The sequence below is a fragment of the Ictidomys tridecemlineatus genome, chromosome 3 (assembly GCF_052094955.1).
Source record: "Ictidomys tridecemlineatus isolate mIctTri1 chromosome 3, mIctTri1.hap1, whole genome shotgun sequence".
NCBI classification, from domain to species: Eukaryota; Metazoa; Chordata; class Mammalia; order Rodentia; family Sciuridae; genus Ictidomys; species Ictidomys tridecemlineatus.
Window position 1 is genome coordinate 74,949,565 of NC_135479.1, and position 23,397 is coordinate 74,972,961.

The following is a 23,397-nucleotide window of genomic DNA, read 5'->3' on the forward strand; positions in this document are numbered from 1 at the left end:
GACAACTGGTAGCTCCGGGGCGGGTCCTAGCGGAGGAGGAGGGGCTCCGATGCTTAGGCAGAGCCAGTGGTCCTGTGGAGGTTCTGCGCAGATCCCGCCCATCCCAAAACAGAGTCAAGACAACACTGTGAGGGTTCACACTGGTTTATTGGGAGCCCTGACAGGCTGAGAGCTCTTTAATGTGAAGGCGTGCAGAGCGGGGCTGGGGACTGGGATAGGCTCTAGACAAGGGGTCACTGGCAAGTGTTGTAGATCTGGACCTGCAGATTGATGGCTTGAAGCACGCTACGCATCCTGGCCTCCAGCCCGTCCAGCTGGGCAGCCTTGCCCTCCAGTGCACGTTCGTTCTCTTCATAGGTGCCCTCCAGTTCTAGGAGGGGCATGTATCAACTTAGGGGTCCTTTTCCCACAGTCCCACCTCTTTGGTTCCTCCCTGCCACACTTCTCACCCTGTAGTCGCTGCAACTTGTCCTGAGCAGCCTGCAACAGACCCCGAGCCTCTTCTCGCAGTTGTTCTGCCCTGGCCTGTGCAGCCAGCACACCCTGGGCCTTGCGCTCAGCCAGGGCCCTCACAGTTTGATACTGATCACCCACTGGACCCTGCAGCAGCTGTAGATGTAGAAGGCAGCATTGGTATGCTAGCCCAGCAGAGGCTCAACCATCATCCCTACCTTCTTCAGCAGGTTGTCTCAGCCCACCTGCTCAGCCTCCCAAGCACGGCTCTGGGCACTGCCTGCTGTTTCTTCGGCTGTAGAAGCTGCCAGACTATTTCCTGCCCGTTTCAGTTTCAGAGCCTCCAGGAGAGCATCCAGTTGCTGAGCCCGCTCACCTGCAGAGCTCAGTGCCTGCTCTGCACCTGCCATTCTTTCCTGTACCTGTCATGAATAGGCCCAGGGTTAAACAGATCTATGGTACATGCCCATAATCTTGCCCCTCTGATGTCCTAGGGAGACTACACCTGGTGCAGAGTCTGCTCTGTATGGTGTGTGTCAGCCACTGCTCTCTGGATGGCACCCTGGGCAGCACCCTGTGCCCGCTGAGCCTCTTCCAGTGCTGCCTGTACTGTTTCTGCCTTCTGTTTCTCACCTTCAGCCCGGCTCCTTGGGAAAACGGGGAATCAGGGCTTGAAGGTATCAGAATCCCATGTCAGGAATAGGGATCAGGATTGGGGTCAGACCTTGCCCGCTGTGCATCCTGCAGTAGCTGCTCAGTCCGACGCACATCCCCCACAGTACGTGCCAGGATTGTGTCAACATCTGCCAGGCTTCTAACCCGTTCTGCAATCGCACCTGCCAGGTGCTGGATCTGATCTGGTGAAGCTGGGATAGAGAGCTCCAGTACTCGTGTAGCCACCATCTCAATGCTATCAGGATCAGCACCCTCCTCTACAGGGACACAGACAAAAGCTTAAAGACAGATTCTTCAGCATGAATATGGGATCATAATCTTGGTGTGGACTCTGGATCATACATGAAATAGGAGTTTGTTAATAAGTATAAGGATGTAAGCACAGGGATGGGGACTATACAAAGGGCACAGACCCAGGGACATGGACTGAAGGATCACATATGGGCAATGATTTAGAGGCTGGACATGGGGTCAGATATAAGACAACTACAAGCCCCGAGACCCACATTAAACCTAAAAAGAACATAGACACAGGGGAGACTTACGGCTAAGAAAGTCTTTTACACTCTGGATAAGTTCTCGAAGTTCCTGGTTGGCCTGTTCCACTTGTCCCCTGGAAGCATTAGCCTTGTCCAGGGCCTCCTGGGCCCGCTGCTGTGCCTCACCTGCCTGCCGTCGAGTCTCAGCCACTCGGCTGAGGATGCCATCACCTTCTACTAGTGCACGCTGTAGCTCTGCCTGTGTGTGCCGGGCCCGGCCTAATGCTAGGTCTGCTGTGGCTGCAGCCCCGCTGCAGCCAAGACCCCCACAGCGGAGCTGCCCATCCTCATCCCGGCAGCCGGCACCCCCACAAGGGCTGGTAACACAAGGTGCATCCCCTGGGGCCCCACACACCTGCCAGACATAGAAGAAGTTAGGGCTCTGTGAGAATATCCATACTTACCTATCACCCCACCTGACTTGCATCTCACCAGTTCATTTATGACAGTCAAGCTCAGGGTGCGAGCATAGTCAGAGAGTTTGCCTAGTGCTCGCTGGTTGGCCAGATGTTTTTGGTTGAAGTCTTCCCTCTGGCCATCCATTAGTACTTCTGTCTGATGCCGGGTATCTGCTGAGTTGCTCACAGAGCTGGGCACTAGCAGGGCTGAGGTATTGGCACGACGTTCTGCCTCTTCAGACTGGATATAGGCATGGTGGATGCTGTCATAGGCACCTAAGTTGGGCAGAGGCAGGCAGTCAGCTGAATATCAACCCTGGCCCTCCTGCCTATTTGACTAACTACTTACCTAAGAAGTTTGAATGCTTGAGCAGGTCCAGATGCTGGTGAAGCTGACGTAGTGTGAGATTAAGTGCAAGTCCATCTCGCTCTAGACCACTGAGTTCATTGTTGGCATTGAAGTTCTCATCCTGCACATCTGTCAACTTGGCCTCCAGCTGAGTCAGGTGCTCAGTGGCCTCCCCAATTTCATGCCTGCATCAATGGATGTCTGTTTAGAGAGGCTTCAGCCTGGTGCACTATACCTTTGCCCCATCCCACCATGTATCCTCTAACTCATCCGCACCGCAGCTCCTCTGTGGCCTCCACAAGCTGCATAGTAGAGGCAGCTGAGGTGTTGTGGGCACCCACAATGGCCTGCACCATGCCCAGCTTCTCCTGCATGTGCCAAAAGCTGCTCTCAAAGGCACCCAGTACACCGGTCTGCTGGAGTTCCTGTGCCCACTGCTCCAGGCGCCGTGTACGGGCAGCCAAGTCCTGTACCACACGGTCCCAATCCCCAAAGCATGCATGGCAAGGGTGGCATGAAGGAAAGACACCAGAAAAGCCCCGGGCACACTGATCACAGCGCACACCAGACACGCCTGGGCGGCAGCTACAATGGCCTGTGGAGCGGTGACACTGAGGTGTGTCTATTCCACGAGGGTCACAATCACAGGCTGCAGGAAAAGGCAGAATACAGAGTTAGGGCCCCTGTGGAGCATCCTAGAAAGTCCTCCATCCACCCTGGCTCCCCAACCACCTCACCACGGCACTGCAACCCAGGGTCTCCCCAGTGGAGTTCTTGGCACTCTGAACAAGTCTGCCCACCAAAGCCAGCACGACAGTGGCACTGCCCTGTGAACTAGGGTGGAAACAGAGCAGGAGTCAGAGTCTCCATCAGAGGCTGAGCCCCTGAGATGTGGCAGACAGCAGGGACTATCTACCCAGAGATCTACAGAAGGGTTCCATACCTGATTGCAGGTGGGGCCTCTGGCTCGACTTAGGTGGCAGGCACAAGGCTGGCAGCCGTGGCTACTAGTAAGGTTCCAAAAGTTGGGGGCACAGTGGTCACAGCTAAGGCCTTGGACATTGGGGAGACATGGACACTGCCCACTGCTTGGATCACAACGGCACTGGTCAGTGGATGGGCAATGCTGGGGATCTGTGCCCAGTGGATTACAGGTGCAGCCTGTGCCAGCAAGATGAGCACAATAGTCAAGGAGAGCTCAAACAGTGGAATCCCACCCCCACTATTCCTTCCCATGTATATACTCACGGTGACAATTCTGTCGGGCAGCCTGACCATGGAAGCCAGGCTTGCAGTGGGCACACTGTGGCCCTTCTGTGTTGTGTAAACAGCGCACACATTGCCCCGTGTGGGGGTCACAAGCATCAGGGTCCATAGGGTCAATGTTCCCACTGCATTCACATGGTTGGCATCTGCCACCTGGCCTTGATGGATCCCCAAAGTGCCCAGGGGCACAAGCTTCACACCGTGGCCCTGCTCACAGTCAAGGGGAAACCATGAGTGCTCAGCCCAGCCACTTCACACTGATTCCATGCCTGCCCCCTACCCACTTACCTGTGTAGCCTAACTGGCAGTGGCACACAATGTGCTGGGAGTAGCCATCCCGGTGGCAAGAAGTAGCAAAGTGCCTTTGGCTTCCAGGGCCTTCAGGGCAGGGACAGGGCCGGCACTGGCCCCCATATGGCAGCCGTGGATCCCCATGAAAGCCAGCGATGCACCTGTAGGGAAGTAAAGAAAGAAATGGGTCATCCCCAGGCAGTCTTCCTACCCACCAACCTACTCATAGACTCTCCAGGCTCACCTTTCACAGTGCTCACCCACTGTGTGATCACGGCAGCCCAGGCAAATGCCTGTGTGGGTGTCACATTCATCAGCATGCCCATTGCAGACACATGGCCGGCAGCTAGGAAATCCCCACTGGCCACGCTGGCAGTGGTCACAACGAAGCCCAAAGGCACCAGTGCGGCAGGGACATTGCCCACTAGTTCCTTCACATAGGCTGCTGAGCGCCCCTTCAGGACTGCACTGGCAGGCTGTGGGCAGTGCAAAGTCTGAACTGAGGGAAAGGGCCTAAGGAGAGTCTGTGTTGGATCAGGGTGGGAAGGTCAGGGAATGGAAGAGAACTGTAAGTGACTCAAGGCTAAGATTTAGTATGGGGTCCAAGGCAGAGTTAGAGGAAGGAAGCAGAGCCAGATGGAGGAGGGAGAACAGTAGTGGGAAGGAGAGAAAAGAATAGAAGGGAACAAGGGGGAGGCAAGTACCTTGACAGCCGATGGGGCCAAAGCCATAGTAGCCAGTGGCACAGAGGTCACAGCGACGTCCAGCCACTCCAGGTTTGCATTGGCACTGGCCACCATGAGGGTTGCACTCAGAACTCAGTGAACCTTGAGGGTCACACTGACAAGCTGTGGAACAGGGGTGCAAATCAAGCTGGGCCTCCACTTCTGCCCCACCGACCCATGTCACGGGTACTCACGCAGGGCACCGTTGTATATCAGAGTAGACAGGCTAATGAGGAGGGGGGCACAGGCCTCGGAAGGCGGGACCTTGCCAGGCACCAGACCTTCTTCATGACATCGGTAGCGTTCAAAGGTGGCACGGCGCTCCAGGGCAGCAGCATCACCCCCACTGAACATTTCTAGCACCAAGACACGGGGCAGCAGCACCAGCTGAAGAGATGAACAAGAGTATAACTCACATCAAGGACCACATTGGAACTTCCAGAGTAGTGCCATGGGCTTGTTAGCCCTGATACCACCATGAGCCTGCTTCTTCTGTCACAAACCTCTAATTTCCACCACCACCACCACCACAAGACCCATCCCACAGACCCTGCCATCTTGGTTGGTATGGACAAGAGTTCACCGAGTCAATGAGTAGGTCAGGTCCAGAGTAGGAAGTCTCAGGCTGGGTGCTTCCTCCTGTTCGTAACAGCTTCAGATGCAATTTGTAAGAGGTGCCAGGCTCAAGGCAAATAGGTCTAGGAAGCATCATGTACCTGGAGGAAAGCAGGAATAAGATAGGAGGTTATCCTTGATCCTCATATCCATCATTCTGGACCTCTCACACCCCATTTGCAGCAACCAAACCTTGGCCAAGGCAGAGACTATGGGTGAGACAGGCTGGGCTGGGCTGGACTGGGCCAGGTTACACCAGGCCAACAGACAGCTGCTGGATACCTCAGAGATCTGTACAGAGGATTCCCATAAACATGGCTCTCTAGAATCATACATCTGGGCAGACAAGCTCATTGGAAACACTCATACAGCCTTTCCGCACTCCACAGCATTTCCCCAGCATAAAAACTTGCCAATTTTTGTTCAACAACTACTTTGATCTTCTGCTTACCTTGACCTACAACCTAAAACCTCTGCTAATTTTCAGTAAGACTACATCACTTTCTCTCTGCGTTCCAAGTCATTCCCATCATCCTGTGAACCCATACTTTGGTTCTTTTATCTCACTGAAATCCTTTTTTTTTTAAAGACACATTTATTCAGCGTCATGATCAGACTATTACATTTAGCAATCGACAGCATGAGTGCAAAAAACAAAAAAAAAAAGAGTCTACATTAAAACCCTTTGTTGGAATGCTTTACACTTTCCACAGAACAGAAACTAAAATAACCTGTTATACAATTAGTCACAAATACAGTCCTCGAGTTTTTTTTGCCCATACACATGAGTATTGTCTAAACCATGTCTTCTTTGCAGCAGCTAGGCCCTGCCACCAATGTGCTTGGCTGAGTTCACAAATCTGTTGTAACCTGTAGCTTCCCTGTCACTTCTCTGGCTCTCCTCTCCTGCTAAGCTTTGTTTCCTGGCAGTATTAAAACCTTTTGCTACTGCCATAGCTACTGCTGCTGCTGGAACCGCCATAGCCATCTTGGTTTCATGGTTTGGCAAAATATTGGCCTCCACCACTGTAAGGTCCAGAGCTTCTGCCTCCAAAGTTTCCACCCTTCATGGGTCCAAAATTTGATGACTGATTGTTGTAACTGCCAAAATCATTGTAGCTTCCACCACCTCCAAAACTGCTTCCATCATTACCAAATCCATTGTAGCCATCCTCGCGCTGCCACCATATCCACTACCACCACGACTGCCACCAAAGCCACCACGACCACTGAAGTTCCCTCCACGACCGAAATTGTCATTTCCACCAAAACCACCTCCACGACCACCACCAAAGTTTCCAGAACCAGTTCAACCTCTTTGGCTAGATGAGGCACTAGCCATCTCTTGCTCTGACAGAGCTTTCCTCACTTTACAGTTGTGGCCATTCACAGTATGGTATTTCTGAATGACAATGTTGTCCAGAGAGTCATGGTCATCAAAAGTTACAAAAGCGGGCTGGGGATGTGGCTCAAGCGGTAGCGCGCTCGCCTGGCATGCGTGCGGCCCGGGTTCGATCCTCAGCACCACATACCAACAAAGATGTTGTGTCCGCCGAGAACTAAAAAAATAAATAAATATTAAAAATTTAAAAAAAAAAAAAAGTTACAAAAGCAAAGCCCCTTTTCTTTCCACTGCCTTGGTCAGTCATGATTTCAATAACTTCAATTTTCCCATACTGTTCAAAATAATCTCGTAGGTGATGTTCTTCAGTGTCTTCTTTAATGCCACCAACAAAGATCTTTTTGTTAAGTGGGCCCCTGTCTTTGAGAATCTTCTCGAGACAGATCTCGTTGGTTCCACTATTTTTCCACCCACTTTGTGTGGTCTTGCATTCATGGCTGCATCCACTTCCTCCACAGTGGCATAAGTGACAAACCCAAAGCCTCTGGAGCACTTGATGTTTGGATCTCTCATAACCACACAGTCCATGAGTGTTCCCCATTGCTCAAAATGGCTTCTCAGACTCTCATCAGTTGTTTCAAAGCTCAGCCCTCCGATGAATAGCTTCCGCAGCTGTTCGGGCTCTTTAGGGGACTCCGATTTAGACATGATGGCAGCAAGAAGAGAGACTTTAATGATGCTTTCTCGGCTGCATCCACCCTGAAATTCTTTTTCAATACCTTAAGTCTTCTCCTAGTTTCCACCTCAATTTTTTTCTTATTTTTGTTTTGGTACCAGGGATTGAACCTACTGAGCCACATGCCCAGCTCTTTTTGATATCTTATATAGAGACCAGGTCTTGCTGAGTTGCTTAGGGTCTCATTAAGTTTCTGAGACTGCCTTTGAACTCAAAATCCTCTTCCTCAGCCTCCCAAGCCTCTGGGATTGCAGGCATGTGCCACTGTGCCTGGCTTTCCATCTCACTTTTGCTTTCTTTTTTTTTTTTTTTGTGGGGGGGTGGTACTGGGGATTGAATTCAGAGATACTTGACCACTGAGCCACATCCCCAACCCTATTTTGTACTTTATTTAGAGACAGGGTCTCACTGAGTTGCTTAGTGCTTTGCTGTTGCCAAGGCTGGCTTTGAATTTATGATCCTCCTGCCTCAGCCTCCCAAGATGCTGGGATTACAGGCATATGTCCCGCGCCAGGCTCACTTTTGCTTTCTTGAAAAATAAATTCCTAAGTAGAGACCACCATAGTAAATGTCTTCTCTCTCTAGCCCTCTCCTCCAGCAGACTTCTGCTCCATCCTGTACCAAGGTCATGAATGACCTCCATGTAACTAAACCCAGCAGCTACTTCTGTTCTTATCTGACTCCAACACTCATCAGCATGTTGTGAACTCACTGTACCTTCCTCTTTAGACACACTTTTCTCTTAGCTTCTTCTTCTTCTTTTTTTTTTTTTTTTTTTGGTGTTAGTGCTGGGGATTGAATCCAGGGCCTTGTGCATGGGAGGCAAGCACTCTACCAACTGAGCTATATCCCCAGCTCCTTCTCTTAGCTTCTTGGTCCCCACCTACACTCCTGGTCGCCCCCCCCACCAGACCCCTAGTTCCTCCTTCTTTACTAGCCTCTAACATTAGAGTACCCCAAAGCTTGGTTCTAGTCTTCTCTTTCTCTGGTCATTTCTAGAATGACCCCCTTTATGAGTAATAAGTCCCAAATTTTTATCTCTAATTTGGCTCCTCCTAATAATTCCAGACATAGAAATCTAGTCACACACCTCCATGTCCAAGCATTTCAGAACTGCTCCTCCCTATGTCTCCATCTCAGTAAAGAGTCCCACCCCCATCCAAATGCCCAGGCTAAAACCCGAAGTCACCTTTCCACCTTCTCTCAACTCCCTATATATTTAAGACATCAGCTCTACTACTACACCCTCTGGAGCCTTCCCTTTCCTCACTATCTCTGTTATACCTTTGTACCATTGACTTTCACTTGTCCAACTCAGCAGTCTTTAGCATATCTCCTAGCTTCTTACCTTGACTCCTTTAAGTCTGTTTTCCACTCAACAACTAGAAGGATCTTTGGGTTTTTGTTTTGTTTTTCTGAGCTATTGGGGACTGAATCCAGAGCCCTTTACAACTGAGTCACATCCCAGTCATTTTGATTTTATTTGAGATATGGCCTCACTAAGTTGCCCAGGCTGGCCTGGAATTCTCAGTCCTCCTGCCTCAGTCTCCCAAGTCACTGGAATTACACATGTACGCCACTGCACCCAAATAGGGGGATCTTTGTTAAACACCAGCAACAGTTGGCAAAATGTTTATAATGGATACAACTAGGTTAATTATGCTATTCTTTCTACTTCTGTGTATGTACCAATATTTACATGATCAAAAGTGTAAAAAGATGTCTGGGGTTGTGGTCAGTGGTAGAGTGCTCACCTAGCATGTGCGAAGCCCTGGGTTTGATCCTCAGCACCACATAAAAATTAAATAAGTGTATTGTATCCAACTACAACTAAAAAATAATTTTTTAAAAAAGTGTAAAAACAGCCACGTTTGGTGGCATATGCCTATAATCTCAGCTACTCGAGTGGTTGAAGCAGGAGGATTGTGAGTTCAAGACCAATATGGGCAACCTAACGAGTCCCCATCTCAAAAAAACAAAAACAGGGCTGGAGCTGTAGTTCAATGGCAGAGCACTTGCTTAGCATGTGCTCTGCTTAGCATGTGTGAGGCACTGGGTTTGATTCTTAGCACTGCAAAACAATAAATAAAATAAAGGCATGTTTTCCATACACAAGTACAAAAAAAAAAAAACAGAAAGGGCTGGGGATGTAGCTTAGTGGTAAAGCACCTCTGAATTCAATCCCCAATGTTAAAAAAAAAAATGTACAAAAAGAGCGTTTGGGATGTGGCTCAGTGATCAGTGCTTGCCTAGCATTCATGAGACTCTAGGTTCAATACCCAGTACTGCAAAGGAAAAAAAATTGCTAACTTTTGGGGCTACACATGCATGAGGCCCTGGGTTCATACTACCCAAAATATAATAAAACATTAACCAGACTAGTGTTCAAAGTGCTCTGATGCCACAGCCCCACAACCAACATGACCACCATTGGCCCTTCCTATAGTGACACTGGATGATTTCTAATTAATTATTGCCTTTTCCTCTGTTAGACCTCAGAGAGCAGACTTTATTTGATCTACTTTTTTTTTTTTTTGTACTAGGGATTAAACCCATGGGTGATTAACCCCTGAGCTACAACACCAACCCTTTTTGTTTTTATTTTGAGACAGGGTCTGACCAAATAACTCAGGGCCTCATTAAGTTGTTGAGGCTGGCCTTAAACTTGCAATCCTCCTTTCTCAGCCTCCTGAGCCACTGGGCCATTTTGCCCAGCTGTTTTGTCTACTTTCTTCCTATGACCAGAGCCATGTCCAACAGAGCCTGACAAACAGCAGTCAGGAAGAGGCAGATGAATGAGCAGTGGGGTCTTCCAGGTGTTCCAGGTGTCCTTCAAAGATCTAAGGGCTGGCCCCACAAACCCCCACCATTTTGAGTGCTACCATCAGTATCCTCACCTAATGTCTGGTTGTAAAGTCCCTTGGATACGGTCGTCCTTGGGCAGCACATGCCCACACGGGCTGTGGGCAGACACAGGCCCTGGACGTTGCACAGTCAGTTCTATCTCTGCCCATTGCTCAGGAACCTGGGGAAAGGTAATGATGGATGAGATGCCCCCATACCCAGAGGTTCAGCTCCAGGTCAGTTGTCACAGGGTCTGACCTGGGGTTCCAAACGCAGCAGCAGGTCATATTCCATGGCCCTTGGCAAAGAAGTCACCAGGAACTCCAGCACCTGACCCTCCCGCAGCTGCACAAAGCCTGGGCCAGTCCAGGATGGAGTCTCCCCGGTGATTGCCAAACGCTCCACAATATCCAGCACCTGAGAGGTAATGCAGCCAGGGATGGAGGCTCAGGTGAAGCACTGCCTTTTCTGCCATATTTAGCCCCAAACCCTATTTCTTCTGCCAAGGACTCACCCAAGGCTGCATAGCACCCCTATCCCCTCCCAAGACACTATCCTCAATGCAGCCTCTCTAGCCACGCCTACCCACCTGCCCTTGGGCTTCCTCAGCCTCCCAAATTAGATGGTCCAGGAAGGGCCGGAAGTAACCAGGTTGCACTTGATCACAGCGCCGTCCAACCATGTGCTGGCGGCAGCGGCACTGGCCTGTGGCCTCATCACACCTAAAGGGTGTTATGGTTATTCAAGAATACCCTCTTTTTTCCCTGCCCCCTCCCAGGCTCCATTTATAGCACTCACTGAGGATCCAAGGCACCACCCGCATCGCAGTCACAGGGGCGGCAACCAAGTATGTCGTGGCTCAGGCCCCAGTGGCCAGGCTGTGAGGAAATGGTTGCTGGGAGCCAGAAATAGACCCCTCGCCACCCAGTGGGGAGTCCAACCATACTCCTCAGTGTTTACCACCCCTTGGAGAATGCATAGCCTTCAGACTACTGGGACACACCCCTGCCCTCCCAGACTTGAGTCTTCTCATCCAGGACTGGACTCTTAGTTTTCAGTACTCATCCACCAGGATATGGACATTGGTGGCTGAGGGGACCCCAGAACCCCAGTCCTGTGTTCAGGACTCCAGGAACTACAGCTCCCTCCGGTCATACCAGGCAGCGATGGCACCCGCGTCCAGTCACCAGACGCTTGCAAAAACAGGTTCCACTACTGGAGTCACAAGGGGTGCCCCCAGGCACTGTACCCCGTGTATTACACTGACAACCTGCAGGCAAGGAAGCACATCAGAGCTTTGGGGAGCTGAAGCAGTACTCAGGTTCAGCTGAGTCAGGAGGCACTTACGCTGGCAGCCTAGAGGGTCACTGGCACTGAGCCCAAAGAAGCCATCACGGCATTGCTGACAGCGAGTGCCCACCACATGTTTTTTGCAGCGACACTGGCCTGAGACCAGCCCCAGTGCAGGATCATCATGAGAATCACAGCGACCACCATCTTGGGAACCCATAGGATCACAATCACAAGCTGAGAGCAAAAAGAGGTACAAGGTCACCTTAACCCAATTAGTCCAGTATAAGTCCTCTTCTAAAACCCCCCACCCTAGGTCCCTGGTCTGGTTCCACACTAAGTCCCCCACCCCAATTCCCCATAACCTGGATAGCAAATTGGCTTCCCAGTTTCTGCCCCGGGCTCAGATTCCCCTCCCTCATGTCCAATCCCAGCCTCACAGCGGCACACAGCTGGGTCCCGCAGATCCTTGGTTGGGTCACGATAGAAGAAGGGCCGGCAGAGCTCACAGTGATGCCCAGCTGTATTGTGCTGACATTTATCACACACGCCTCCACTCACATTGCCAGATGCTAGGTAAACAGCCATGTCAAAGTGGCAGCTGTGGGTGTGCCCATGACACTCACACTCTGTGGGAAAGGGGAAAGGCCACTTGAGGGACCAGCTCCTGAGAGTAAGGGACAGAGGAAGGGACCCTAGTGCTACCTTAGATCCCTCCCAGAGGCCAGATTTTGAAGGTCGTGGCATACAGACTGCAAGTCTTCAACATCAACCTGGACGCCTAGCCCAAGCAGATTATGGAGGAGAGTTGAAGAGGTCACCAGGGATATTAAGCCTGGATACCCTTTAGACATAACCTGAGTATTAAGGACTTGACCAATCAGCTCTTGGCTCTACCCAGGGCACAGCAAGGCTACAGAGTTCTGGAGCTGTGGGGCCAGGGTCTCACTTACTCTTACAGGCATGACTGTGGCCATCTTCAGCCGGATGCCAGGGCAGGTCATGATAGAAATCCTGACACTGCTCACAGTTGAGGCCACGGGTGTTGTGCTTGCAGACACAGGCTCCATGCACCTATGGAAGTGGGCAGATAGATTGTCAAAACTATCTGGCCAAGGGGCTAGAATTGTAGCTCAGAGGTAGAGTACTTGTCTAGCATGTGTGAGGCACTGGGTTGGATTCTGAGCACCGCATATGAATAAATAAATAAATAAAGGGCCTCATTGACAACTAAAAAAATATTTTTAAAACACTGTCTGGCGGGCTGGAGCTGTGGCTCAGTGGTAGAGCGCTTGCCTAGCATGCATGAGGCCCTGGTTTGGAGCCCCAGCACCACATAAAGATAAGTAAAATAAAGGCATTGAATCCAACTACACTAAAAAATAAATTTTTTTAATATTTATTTTTTAGTTTTTGGCAGACACAACATCTTTATTTGTATGTGGTGCTGAGGATTAAACCCAGCGCCGTGCGCATGCCAGGCGAGTGCGCTACCGTTTGAGCCACATCCCCAGCCCTAAAAAATAAATATTAAAAAAAAAAAAAACCTGTCTGGCCATGCCTGCCCCTTCCCCTAACTATATCCCAGCTATCTGAAGCTCCTTACCATGCCATCAACATGGGCTGGTGCCCCTGGGGCTGGTGCACATTGTGAGGCATGTCCATAGCAGAAGCAGTTGCCACGCACAACCAGCTCATACAGGGCATAATAGTACTTCTCTCGGATCTCCCGCCTTGGGTCAAGCAGATTGTCTCCCAGTGTGTGAAGACGAGTCAGGTTCACCCGCAGATTGGTGATCTTCAATAGGTCTGAGGGGGAAAGTGTTGGGGCCAACTAGCCAGACTGGCCCTTGAAACCCTGTATTCATCCAGGGGCTGCAGCTGCCAAGGTCACCTTGGGAGACCTCTGGTTGACTGCTTCCTGAGCTAAACTAGGCTTGGCACCTGCCCTAGAAAGCACCCAAAATAGTTACTGAGGCCCCAGATAATCTTCATCCAGATGCTGGGACTGTGCCAGGCTGAAAGGGTGGGGCACTCACTCTGAATCCGTGAACTGTAGGGATCCAGGATAGGGATGGCAGGGTCTAACACACGATAGATAACCTAGAGAGGCAGAGAGACCAAAGAGATACAGGACCTTGCTGAGACCCATTGCACTCCCTTCCCACCCCTAATTAAAATCTTAACCCTTACCTCGCCTTCAGTGGATGGCTCAATTTCTGAGTAGCGGGACTCACAGACTACATCATCCCAGTGCCGTGGAGGGGCTAGTGGAACTCCTGGAAAGTCAGCCCCACAGTCATAGGAGAAATATCGGTACACATGCCAGGTGTGGCCAAAATCAGCTGAGCGCTCCACCAGCATGGCAGCAGGGCGAAATGTCTGGGTGGGGGGCATAGCTGATCAGCAGGCACCAAACCCAAGTCCAGCCCAGGCTATGGAGAGCTCTCCTCAGCCTGAGATTGCCCTCCAGCAGTTCAAAGGCAGGTAGGGATGACCATGAAAGACAGGCAATGACTAAGGAGGGTAGCCACCTCTAATGGGGAGGCCCCAGGGATCATGGGGCCCAGGAAGACAGCATCTGACCCAGCCTGCAATGAGAGCAGCAGAAATAGCATGTGCAAAGGCCTGAAAGTGCACAGACATGTATAGCATGGGGAAATAAAGGTGCTATCCATGCAATCAGTGCATAACACATGGGCTCAGGACTAAACTGAGGATCAGGGGCTCTGTCCAGGGGCAATGGAGAGTCAAGCAGGGTGATTTGGGCACCTTGAAGGTCATAATGAGGTGCGTGAAATGAAATTCAGCCTCCAGGTCCAGCTGGATGGTGACCCTGGGAATACCTGGGGCAGGAGTCGGAGGTCAAGGACTTGAGGCTACTAGTTGGCAGCCTTGCTCAATCCATGCCCCACCCATAGCCTCACCATTCTCTGATTGCCACCAGGCTGCCCGGCGCTGTGGTGCAAAGCTGGTGACTACATTCTGGATGCGATGGCTATACGGGTTGTCTCTAGCAGAGTAGGGGCGCCGAGAATCACACAGGAAACACTTCTTCTCATCCTGGGTTGAGTGAGGGTTAGGATCAGTTCCTCAGGCAGTATGAACCCCACCCTGACCCAGCCTCTCACCTAGACCCCAGCAGCACCTGTAGGTGACTGACAATGCAGTAGGGTTCAGGACCATGCAGGCCACAGGTGGATGAGGCAGTCAGTCTGTCAGCACGGCCCACCAACAGGTCACCTGTGGCTGGGTAGCAGCTTCCTCTTGAACAGCCAGGCACATCTAGAGCTAGGGCCTGGGCCAGTGTGGCCACCAGCACTGAAGACAGTAGGTCAGCCAGTTCTATTGTTCTTCTATTCTGTACCCCCATCCCATGTTCCCAAGAGACAGCCACCCCAAGACCCACCATCACATCCCACAACCCTTGGTCCTCACCCAGCCCCCTCACCAATTAGAAGCAGGCCCAGTCGAAGTTCCCAGGGCACACCCAGTCCCTGCCGGCCCCTCCCTTCGTCCCCTGAGGCCCACTCCATCCTGAGGGGGTGGAAAACAAGGGAAAGGGAAGATGAAGGGTCTTGCGCCATAGCCCCACTTCATCCCTTCGGGGTCCCATGCTGACCCTGCCCGTGTGGGTCTTTGGCGCATTTCCCTTCGGGCCCTCTGTCGGTCCCAGGGTCTGTCCAGCGGTCCTTCAGCTCCGAGTCCGGTGGCGACTTTGAGCAAAGTTGGGAAGCACGGCAGGAAGGAAACCATGGTGCGGATTCCAGGCAAGCTCAAAACACGTAACAGAAAAACCCCCTACCCCAACCTCTCATCCCCAGCCACTCCGCCCCCACTCACTCCCCCAGGAATCAGACGATCAGATTCCACAGATCTTTATTGTGCCCCTAAGGCCAAATCTATGTAAGGGCCAAGGGAAGGTGGGGGTTTTGGTGCTTTAGGCCACCACAGAAAGAGTGTGCACTGTGTTGAGGAATGGTAAAAGCAAATGAGAGGTTTCTGATCTGAAATAAAGGGCCAAGCAGCCTGTAGTCCTTGTTATTGGCATCAGCATGAAAATCACTCAGATGTTTGATCCCAGGGTTCCAGCATCAGTGGTGAGACAGAGGGTGCAAAAAAAGCACCAAATTCAGGGCTGTGGGGAACTTTAGGACAGGGGCTGGAGGAGAAATGGGGAAGGCCACACCCTGCCTTAAACACAGCTGCGGGGCCTCTAGTCATTGTGGCATGGAGGCAGAAGTGCTGCTTTGGTTTCCCAGTATGAAAATGGGCACAGGGTGACTCTAAAGTGAAAAGCCAATAATAAATCCGGATTTTCTTTTTGGCTGTTAATCCGCTCCGGGCTTTCCAGCCCTCTGGACCTTGGGGTTGGAATGCGCGCGACCGGCAGGCGCGCGCCCCACCCAGGCCCCTGGGACCACGGTGGGGGCGGGTCTGGAATGAGGGTTGCAGGGGTGCTGGCCATGTAGTCTGAGGGTCTGAGGGGTGAGCCAGGCTTACTTTGAGCCGCCACAGATCTAACGCATTGTCTGGGACAAGGTAAGGACTGCCAGAAACTGCCAGCCCCTGGCAGAGGTAAACCTGGAAGTTCCTCCGGGACCCACTCAACTTCACAAAGGAGCGTGGGGGTGGGGCAGGCAATTTCTGGACTTCTGGTATCAGCAGAATAGAATCTCCAGACACCTTAAACTGATTAACCTACGTCATGTGATTAACCTAAAGGGTCTCAGATACTACAAGTTTAGATCACAGGGAGCTGAAGCAGGAGGATTGCAAATTGTTGCAAATTCTAGGCCAGCTTCAGCAATTTAGTGAGATCTGTCTCAAAATAAAAAATAAAAAGGGCTGGGCGTGGTGGCGCAGCCTGTAATCCTAGCAGCTGGAGAGGCTTAGGCAGGAGGATCAGGAGTTCAAATCCAGCCTCAGCAGTGGCAAGTTGCTTAAGCAACTCAGTGAGACCCTAAATAAATACAAAATAGGGCTGGGGATGTGGCTCAGTGGTTGAATATCCCTGAGTTCAATCCCCATATCAAAAAATAAAAATAAATTAAAAATTAAAATATAAAAATATAGCCTAGTAGTAGTGTGTTTCTGGTTTCAATCCCCAGCACAACTGAAAAAAGAAGAAGTTTAGATTACTTGGAGATAAAGGTCTTTAGGCTTAGGGGCACTAGATGGCCTCAAGGAGTTAAAGGATCTCTTTGTTCTTTCAAGGTCAGATGACCAAAACTGGGAATCAGGGGGCATACAGAGGTCACTCAGGGTCAGTGTATACTCAGTGGGAGCTCTGTTTTCTCAAGCTCAAGGGATTCCTGGGTCGTTATGGAGTCTCATTGAGTCACCCAGGTGGTCCCAGAGCCTTTGCTGGCATCCATAGATGGCAGCAGTCGGCAGGTGACATATGCATGGCACCCAGCCACATGTGCTCAAGCAGCTGTGCTGTCTGCTGCTCCAGGGCCTGCAAGGCAGCTGCTTTCTTGCCCAGTGCCTGCTCATTCTGTGCCAGGAGGCACTCTAACCCTGAGGATCAGGTCATCTGAGCCAGACTTTGATCTCTATGCTCTTCTGCAGCTCTGTCACAGCCACCTGAACCATCTACAATTCCTAGAGCAGATCTGAACCTGAACCCCCACTCTACCCAGGTCCAAAAGACCCATTTGTCACTGCCTAAGTTCTTGAGGGGCAAGGACTTAAGAACTGAGATCTTACTTCAGCACAGTGTAGCCAGTCTCTAGCCTAAAATCCACTTCCCACTGTTCCAGAGGGGTCCCCAAGCCCCTAATTCCCACTGTTGTGAATCTCACCTTGCCAGGACCCCAATCATGCCCATGGTCCGTGATGCCTTTTCTTCTGCCTCTGGGACCTGTCACTGACTCAGGGAAAAACATGTCCTGAGGGCCTAAGAACTGGAGTGATGTCAACTGTCAGTGCCATCTGGGCCAGGAACCCTCCTATAAGGGGAAGAGAGGGACAAATATTGGGAGTCATAGAAAGGTCACATTAAGGTAGCAACTAGATTGAATATTCACATTGTCAGCAGAGAATGAGGATCACAGCAGTCACTGAACATGGATGCAAGGGAGATAAAGGGGACAAATGGGTTATCACCTTCGGTACACTGGCCTCCAGGCTTTGAAGTGCCATCCTTGCCACCCACAGCCCTTGCTCTGCATGAATTCCCACCTCAGCCAGAACCCTCTGAACATCCAGCCATTGGGCCCTGACTTTACCTTCCCTGAAGAGCACAAGATGTTCCATTTGACTTCCTTTTCTGCCCACCCTCTGAGCTCTACCTCCAGTCTCCTGACCCTTCACCTGGTCTGCTGTGCATTATGAAGGATGTCTTCAGCTCTGGGAAGATCCAGACCCACAGCATCTGGTGCAAGGAAAGCACTCTGGATCTGATCCAGGAGGGAGGCAATGCCTACTGCCTCACCCTGCAGGAGGGACACAGCTAGCCCACACCATGACACCAGTGCTACACTTGTAACAGCTGAACCTTCATCCATTGGGAAAGGAGTAGAGATTTTGAACCTGAATTCTGATACCTCACCCAATGGTTCTGACCCTAACCTCTCATTGCCTCTATCTCACAACAACTACCCAATGGTATACATAAGAAGCTTACAAAAAAACAATTGTGAAATTTTCAGAATTTTGCAAATTAGTTGTTAAATGGTATATAGACTGAAATCAATCATAGTAGGATTACTTACACCATGGAAATTAATATAAAGTCCACAAATCAGTCCCCCTGATTCCCAGCCAGTTGTCAAACATTTCGCAGCACACTGGTGCCCCCCACTGATCCCTGGTCAGTCCTACAATATTCCTCATTCTGGTAGGAGTTTCATGTCAATATCCTGGATGGCTATCTGCCCCTACCAGCTGTGAACAGACATGTAACAAATAGACATATACACATGAGGAAGCACTGAATGATCTCAATAGTTGTTTGCATAGGAGTCATGGCAGCCATGCCTCACAGTCCCCTTGAACAATGTCAGGTTTCCTGTGCCTGGATTCCTTGCTGTGGCCTGGATTTGTTGTAGCTGGTAGGAGACAGGTAATATGTAAATTGTGCCTCCTACAAGCTCATGTCTGAGCCATGGTCTCCTGTGGCTCCCCACACAGCTCCCATCCATAGTCCCCATGGCTCTGTACCCACTGGTAATGCTGCTCCAAGATTGTGACTGTTAAGTTCAGGCTATATGAAAAGTTATAGAAAGTAATCAGAGCCCACAGGGCACTGAGCAAAGTCCCAAGGCAAGGGGTTTTCATACCACAGGGCACAAGAAAACAGACCAGCTAAAGTTCCTGGTGCTTCTATTCCTGCAAATAAAATGGGAATGCATTTCCCAGATTTCCTGTTGCCTTATACCCAGCATATCCTCAAGAAAGTTCTCACTAGGCAACATCTTTTACAGTAATCCTTATCTACACCCACCATTCCAGGTCTGACTGTGATCTGTGAGTGTGGTATCTGGCCCCTATCAGCCAACTCCTTCATTTTCAACCCCTATATAACTAACTGTCCTTGTGAGCCAGAGAATCTTCTCCGTCTACTGCTAGGCATACAGACCTGCCTCAGGAAGCTATCTGATCTTCTAAGTGCAGCTATGACCTGGACTCTGAGCATTATCTCCTGGGAAGAGGTCTGGGCTTCAGCATGTAAAAAGGATGGGAAGGGTGGATAGAAGAATACTCAAAGCTCCGTTCCATGAGATAGGAGCAATCCACCTTCTGTACTCCAAATACACAGAATACCTGGTCCCTTTCTCCTGTCACAGCATAGCCCCCCCTTCACCAGCCACCCACCTAACCTACCTTGGGTTCCTGTGGCCCCTTGGGGCAAGGTCAAGCCCTTGATATGATCTAGTTCCCAGGATAAATACTTCCATGCATTCCTGCTGTCTCCTGACCCGTGACTTTCTTTTGGCTACAAACTATTCTGTGGCCCACAGTGTCTAGGTCAATATAGTCATTTTCCTTCTGTGAGGAAAGGGGCATTAGTTTGACCAGTGGTACTCTCTGATCCATGATTTCTTTACTCAAGAAAAAACATCTGACTCCCATAACAATGACTAAATAGACCAACCTGTGACCCTCTGTATCCATGACTCTGAGAAGCTGGCTGGAGACTTCCCTCACTCCTAATTCCAGACCCCTTAACTGTGTCCAGCTATCTACTCTTTAAGTTGCTGCAGGGTCCCCATAGGGAGTGAAGGAGACTCTAGGAGTGCCTGTACCTGCTGCAGTACCCCGTCCATAGCCTGTCCATCCTGGCCCCCATCACCACAGCCAAGAATCCCCTGGCATAGAACAGCCAACTCTTAGGACACAGCTGCCACCTACAGCTGGAATAGAGCCAAGTGTTTAGTCCCAGGAAGTGAAGCAGATAGGACAGAACCTACAGTGTGAGAAGGAACATCTGGAACCACAGGCACAAAACTGGCACCTCAACCCTGAGATACCCTCTCAGCTTAGTCAAGCACCCATGTGTGGTTCACAACTGTGTGAGATGGAACCCTGTGGGTCATAGGCACAGACTGCAGGGGAGAGAGAGGCTCATAGACAAGAGCAGAAGGCTTTATTTTCAAGAACCCTGATCGCACTAACTCTAGCCTCACCTTTAAGAATGACTTGCAAGTGTAAGAATGCACATCAGTCCTCACCTGCTGAGAACTGCCATGGGCACTGGCTTCTATCTGACCAGAGAGGCCATATTGCATAGCAGACTTTGTAATTTGTTTTGTTATGCTGGTGATGGAACCCAGGGTCTTGCACATGCTAGGAAAGTGCTCTGTCACTGAGCTATACCAAAAGCATGCACAGCAGCCTTTGAGTCAGAAAACAGCACAAGACTCCAAAGGCTCTACAACCCAGTCAGGGATCAATCAGGGTCAGGAAAGAGCTACCTAAGGGGGTCCTTTATGTGGGATCCTCTGCCTAGTCTTGCCAGTTGTTTTTTTTTTTTAAGAAATGTTTTTGCTAGTGTCTCTAAGTTTTTAATAGGGAAGAGCAATAAATGTGTTATGTTCTTCCTCAAGGAAATCCCACCTTCTCCCTTGCTACTCCCCATTAGGTAGCCCTGGAGGGCAGCCTCATCCTTCTTTTTTTTTTTTTTAGTACTTTTATTTAATTAATTAATTTATTTATATGTGGTGCTGAGGATCAAATTCAGGGCCTCGCACATGCTAGGCAAGCACTCTAGCTCTGAGCCACAACCCCAGCCCCAGCCTCATCCTTCTTGATGGACTGTATGAATACTCTTCTTGCTTCGGCACTCCTGCTCTTGGTCAACCCAATATCCATCCTGACACTGGTAGTACATGTTACCCACATATCCTGCTCTTCACAAGTATTGGCTTACGACCTGAGAAAAGAGAGTGTAGACCAAACAGAAGAAGTAAAGAGCCTTCTTCAGAAGAGAAAAAACACAAATGCTCAGGTATAGCATACACACATGCACACCCAAGTCTTCTCTTAGCCCTGCTCTTGCCCCAGGCATCACTCACTGTTGCATTTGGCTGAGGGTTTCTCCCATCCTGCCTTCTCTGATGTGCCCCGTTGACCAGTTTCCACTTTCCTACATCACCAGTTCTTATCTGGGCCCACTGAGTTTTCATCTTCTAATCTATTGTGCTTTAATCCTCCATGTCCTGATCTGCATACCCACTGAGTCTCTATGCCCTCACTCCCATATCTCCCACACCTCCTGAGTCTAACTTTCACTTCACCATGGATGCAAGAACATGATTCAGGAAGGGTTCGTCTTCCCTGTAGCCCCTTCTCATGTTCTCTCTGCTTCCTAGATGCCATGAATGGAGCAACACACTTCTATCACACCCTTCCACAATGATATTCTGTGGACCCAGAACAATGAAGTTGACCCATCATGGACTGAACCTCAGAAAGTATGAGCCAAAATAAACTTTTCTTCCTCTAAGTTGTTTTGGTCAGTTATTTTGGTAATAGCAATGAAAAGCTGACAAATACAAGGACTCATCCCATTCACTCACCACTCTTTTCTTGGAAACACTTATTTCCCAAGGCCATCCTGCACTGCCTATGCCTATGCCAATCTTAATCTTCTTCCTGTGCCTCCCTGGCTCCTTCCTAGCTCCCACAACCCCTGACCTATCTTACTCACTGCTTGCCATGACCCACTTACAATAGTTTGCTCACACATTGATACATGGCTGCACGTGGGGTCAGGTTAATGCAGCTCCAAGTCCACACTTCCCCAAGGGCTCTACAACTAGTTAGTGTTATGCAGCTATTTTCAGCCACATACACCAGTATTGGTGGTCACATAGACACCAGATACAAGTCACATGCAGTCATAGAAAGGTACATGTTTGCTCACACCTGTCTAATGCCACAGTAGAACAAAGACTTACTAACTGTGACACATTGGCTGTGTTGGGCATGACAGCCACAAGGCTTACAGTCCCAGAAGTCCCCAAGGTCCAGAACAGAGGGGTGCATTGACTGCAGTCTGCCCAAGTGCTGTAGTTGTAGGTGTACTGTCCACTAATCTGATTGCAGAAGCAGGCTTCAGGTGAGAAGGGAGCCACATGGGAACAGTGCCCTGGTAGGCCAAAGGTACACCCTGGGGAGAGGAAAGGCTTGGCAGGAGTGGCAGAGGGAAAACCACACCCAGTCCTTTGGAAATATCTTCATCCACTCCACACATGCATTAAAGCCAGCAGTTGCCTGGACACAGAGCACTGCTGTGGAAGCCAGTTCTGCAGTTAGTACATACAGGCCATAGCTATGGTACAAACAGCACTGGCAGTGCCCACTGAGAAAATCATAGGCAGCAGGATCATGGGAATTAAGTATTATTGTTGCACTGGCAGGGCCAGAATGAGGGATCTTCTCATGGCCAAGGGCAACCAAAGTAGTTGGAGGAGCAGCAGTTACAGTGGAGACCAGGATTGAAGTGCATGTGGATTTCTTTTGGGCCTGTGGGTCACAATTACCTATAATAGTTACATTATAGCCCATCTTCCTGGTTGGGTTGGTCAATTTTTTTTGTTGCTGTGAAAAAATACCTGAGGAAAAACAACTTATGGAGGAAACATTTATTTTAGTTCATGGTTTCAGAGGTTTTTAGTCCAAGGTTGGCTGACTTCATTGCTTTGGGCCTGAGGTGAGGCAGAACATTATGGGACTAAGTTCTACCTTCTACAGTTTCTAACACTTCCCAATAGTTCATTCAGCTATGAATACATCAATAAATTAATCAGCTTATAAACTTAAAACCTTCATGATCCAATAACTTCTCCAAAGCACCACCTCTGAACATTGTTACATTGGGGACCAAGCCTTCAACACATGAGTCTTTGGGGGAACATTCCAAATCCAAACTACAATACTGGCTTACATTGCATGTAAGTGCCCCTATTTGTCCTCTTTTTGCAGAAAAGGAACTCTGTAAATATAGGTGTCCAGACCTACATATGTTCAGCGTATGTGTAGATTTGAATATGAGGTGTCCCCACAAAAAATTCATATTAGACAAGGCAGGAATGTTTGGAGGTGAAATGGACAGATCATGAGAGCTGTAACCAAATCAGTGGATTAATCCATCTGATGGATTAATAATTTGAATAGATTATTAGGTGATAACTGTGGGAGGTAGGGCATGACTAGAGGAAGTAGGTTACTGGAGGTGTGCATTTGAGCATTCTATATCTTGTCCCTGGATCATGGTGCTCTTTTTGCTTGCTGGCTGCCATAAGCTGACAGTTTTATTATGTCATCACCTTCTGCCATAATGTTCTGCCACACCTCAGGATCAGAATAATGGAGTCAGCTGACCATGAACAAAACCTCTGAAATCAAACTAAAGTTCTCACCCTT

The 23,397-nt window shown here is 49.8% G+C and overlaps 1 protein-coding gene and 1 pseudogene across 1 annotated transcript; both read right to left on the reverse strand.

The window, feature by feature from the left end:
- Nucleotides 1-128: 128 nt before the first annotated feature.
- Lamb2 (laminin subunit beta 2) lies at nt 129-15,303 on the reverse strand. Its single transcript, XM_005326904.5, has 33 exons — nt 15,146-15,303; nt 14,975-15,060; nt 14,672-14,844; nt 14,451-14,586; nt 14,296-14,369; nt 13,717-13,905; nt 13,563-13,626; nt 13,130-13,332; nt 12,477-12,597; nt 11,964-12,152; nt 11,581-11,760; nt 11,391-11,503; nt 11,032-11,111; nt 10,823-10,955; nt 10,492-10,650; nt 10,287-10,414; nt 5,280-5,412; nt 4,891-5,083; nt 4,676-4,819; nt 4,216-4,447; nt 3,969-4,132; nt 3,663-3,887; nt 3,358-3,575; nt 3,152-3,248; nt 2,691-3,063; nt 2,415-2,599; nt 2,100-2,341; nt 1,674-2,022; nt 1,178-1,385; nt 959-1,100; nt 699-875; nt 450-609; nt 129-370 (listed from the first exon to the last, which is right to left on the reverse strand). The coding sequence occupies exons 1-33, from the start codon at nt 15,277-15,279 to the stop codon at nt 234-236; spliced, it is 5,541 nt and encodes a 1,846-aa protein (XP_005326961.3). The 5' UTR covers nt 15,280-15,303; the 3' UTR covers nt 129-233.
- LOC106144942 (heterogeneous nuclear ribonucleoprotein A1-like) lies at nt 6,016-10,277 on the reverse strand (annotated as a pseudogene).
- Nucleotides 15,304-23,397: the final 8,094 nt, after the last annotated feature.

Bases quoted from the DNA above. Each gene is read 5' to 3' on its own strand.
- Lamb2 (XM_005326904.5), bottom strand. From the start codon at position 15,279: ATGGTTTCCTTCCTGCCGTGCTTCCCAACTTTGCTCAAAGTCGCCACC. The intron at 13,333-13,562 runs GTGAGTGCCCCA...TTTCCCCCTCAG, and splicing joins CTACAGTTCACGGATTCAGA to ACCTATTGAAGATCACCAAT. The intron at 2,600-2,690 runs GTGCGGATGAGT...CCATTGATGCAG, and splicing joins GAGGCCACAGAGGAGCTGCG to GCATGAAATTGGGGAGGCCA.